At 43.2% G+C, this 2,500-nt stretch overlaps 1 protein-coding gene across 1 annotated transcript in view; it reads left to right on the top strand.

Moving 5' to 3' along the window:
• The window catches only part of slc18a1 (solute carrier family 18 member A1), a 12,491-nt gene extending 11,469 nt beyond the window's left edge, over window positions 1–1,022 (top strand). Inside the window, exon 16 of the mRNA XM_084024077.1 lies at window positions 1–1,022. This exon is cut by the window's left edge and continues 8 nt beyond it. Within this exon, the coding sequence (XP_083880203.1) occupies window positions 1–106 (106 nt within the window). The 3' untranslated portion in view covers window positions 107–1,022.
• The last annotated feature ends 1,478 nt before the right edge of the window (window positions 1,023–2,500 follow it).

Genomic DNA, 2,500 nt, shown 5'->3' with positions numbered 1-2,500 from the left:
CGACCAGGAGTGTGTGATGCACAGGAAGAGCTACAACACACAAAAGGAGAGTCGTGAGTTTCCTCTGAGCGACTACAGTGAAGAAGATGAAGAGACGGAGGAGTGACCCACACACACACACACACACACACACACACACACACACACCTTGTCTTCTCCAAACACGACTTAGCTTCATCGTCAGACTTCCTGTCGTCACCTGTGGAACAGCAACAGACTGGAGCTTCTTAAAGGGCCGGCGTCAACCTGAAAACTCCTCACCCGTCTTTAAAGTATAGAAACTAATAAATGGATAAGTCAAAATCCCAAATGTGCCCTCTACGACGGTCGCTATGGCAACGGTAGACGCTGCTCTGAGCTTCCTGCTGCATTGATTTGAATGGGGATGTCTGCTCTACTATTTTATTTCTATTTGATTTGTGTTTCTTTATTTTCCTCAAATATAAGTACAATAATTACATGACATGAAAAACATCATACAAATGACAATGAAAAAGACAATAAAAATTAAAAATTAAATCTTTCACATTCGAGGAGGGACAGGAGGAAGCTCAGCGTATCTTGTCCCGCCCCTTCATGACATCATCACGTCTAATTTACAATGAAAAACAGTCATTATCCAAATGTGAATATGAGCTAAATATCCAACACAAGCTAATGTGACGGTCGACCTCGGGATGAATGAGGTCAAAGCGATGGAGAGGAAACAGTACAAGGTGTTGCCATGGTAACCGGGGACATGAGGCTGCTCCTCGTGTGTTGTGTGTTGTGTGTGATCTCAGTCAGTGAACGCTCCACTGGTTCAGGTTGAGTTTACAGGAGTGTGTGTATTTTTGTAAAGTGATTTAAATGTGAGCTTGTGAGATGAAAACTCCTTCTCTTCCTCGCTGCCTCGCAGGAGAACCTTCTAGAGTCTGGTTTCATTCGTTTCCTTGACGACGTGAACGAGGTTTCCATGTAACGGTTCACCATTATGTTCTTCTGTATCTGACCTCTGACCTGTGTCACCATTAAACGCTGCAGCAACCTGGACAACAGCTGTTCACCCGAGTGTGTGTCTCTGTGTGTGTGTGTGTGTGTGTGTGTGTGTGTCTCTGTATGTGTGTCTCTGTGTCCTGTGTGTGTGTCTCTGTATGTGTGTCTCTGTGTCCTGTGTGTGTGTGTGTGTGTGTGTGTGTCTCTGTCTGTGTGTCTAAGTGTGTGTGTGTGTGTCTCTGTCTGTGTGTCTCTGTGTGTGTGTGTGTGTGTGTGTCTCTCTCTGTGTGTCTCTGTGTGTGTGTGTGTGTCTCTGTGTCCTGTGTGTTTGTGCGTCTGTGTGTGTGTCTCTCTGTGCGTCTGTGTGTGTGTGTTCTTCTTATCTGTTTTTAATTTCCTGTCTCGTTGTCGGACGGCGGCTGGAAGAGTAAACAGGAAGTGGATAAAAAGCTGGTTTCTTTATAAAGAATCATTGAACAGATGTTGTTAGCGTTAGCTGCGATACGAGCAGAATGATAGAAACTGATGACGTCACGAGACAGGTCACCTTCATACATGTTGATATGAGTTATAAACTGAGTGCTAGCCCATGCTAACGTTAGTCCGGGCTAACACAGTTAGTATGAGTTATAAACTGAGCTAGCACTTAGTGCAGGAAGTAGGTTAGCTAGATTGCCTAAAATCTGAGCTAGCCTGAAGCTGCCAACACCTAGCGCTGTTTGAACCGCTGACTGTAGTCACGTTACATTTGACAATAACGTTTTCTCGTCATCGCGGACAGACGACGTTTCCTGTGAGCTCATCGTGAAACAGCAGGGCCGTCACAGGGATGGAGCATATTTGTAGTTCTGTACTAGAACTACAACCAGTGAAGAAGTCCAGCTGGTAACAAGTTAAAGTCTTCTGTCTAACAAGAGTAACTGTCATGTTCACGTTGCTGATGATGATGTAAACGTGTCTTAAAGTGACAGCGTATCTAATCCCTCTCTCCATTAGAAAAGCTGCAGGTCTAAATAAAGTACTTCAATTTCTGTCATTAAGTATACAGTAGAATAAACCAAGACTGTGAGGTCTGACATCATCAACAGGAACTTTACCCAAATAACTGTATTTATTCAAAAAGACAAATAGATTATTTCTAAAATAGATTCTTTCTGACTGTGATGCTATAATCCAAAAACTTTATGTACAGCCTTTCATCATCACAATAAACAATAAACAGTAAACAATAAAGAGTGAACATAGACCCAACAGCCTCACTGGTTAGCAGACAGCTAACGGCAGCTAGCTGAACCATAGTAGTCCAAACAGAACAAGATGAAAATAGAGTTGGAACAGTGTGTGTGTGTGTGTGTGTGTGTGTGTGTGTGCGTGTTTGTGGCTAATATAACTGAGTGTTAATTATACCCTCTGACAGCAGATCACAGCAGCTTCAAACAGTTTCCTCCTGCTTTGAAATATGAATAAACGTAGCTAATCTGTGTGTGTGTGTGTGTGTGTGTGTGTGTGTGTGTGTGTGTGTGTG

Source organism: Eutrigla gurnardus, assembly GCF_963514095.1.
Source record: "Eutrigla gurnardus genome assembly, chromosome: 13".
Taxonomy (NCBI): domain Eukaryota; kingdom Metazoa; phylum Chordata; class Actinopteri; order Perciformes; family Triglidae; genus Eutrigla; species Eutrigla gurnardus.
The sequence above is the reverse complement of the archived record's forward strand: the minus strand, read 5'-3'. Positions and strand labels throughout refer to the sequence as shown.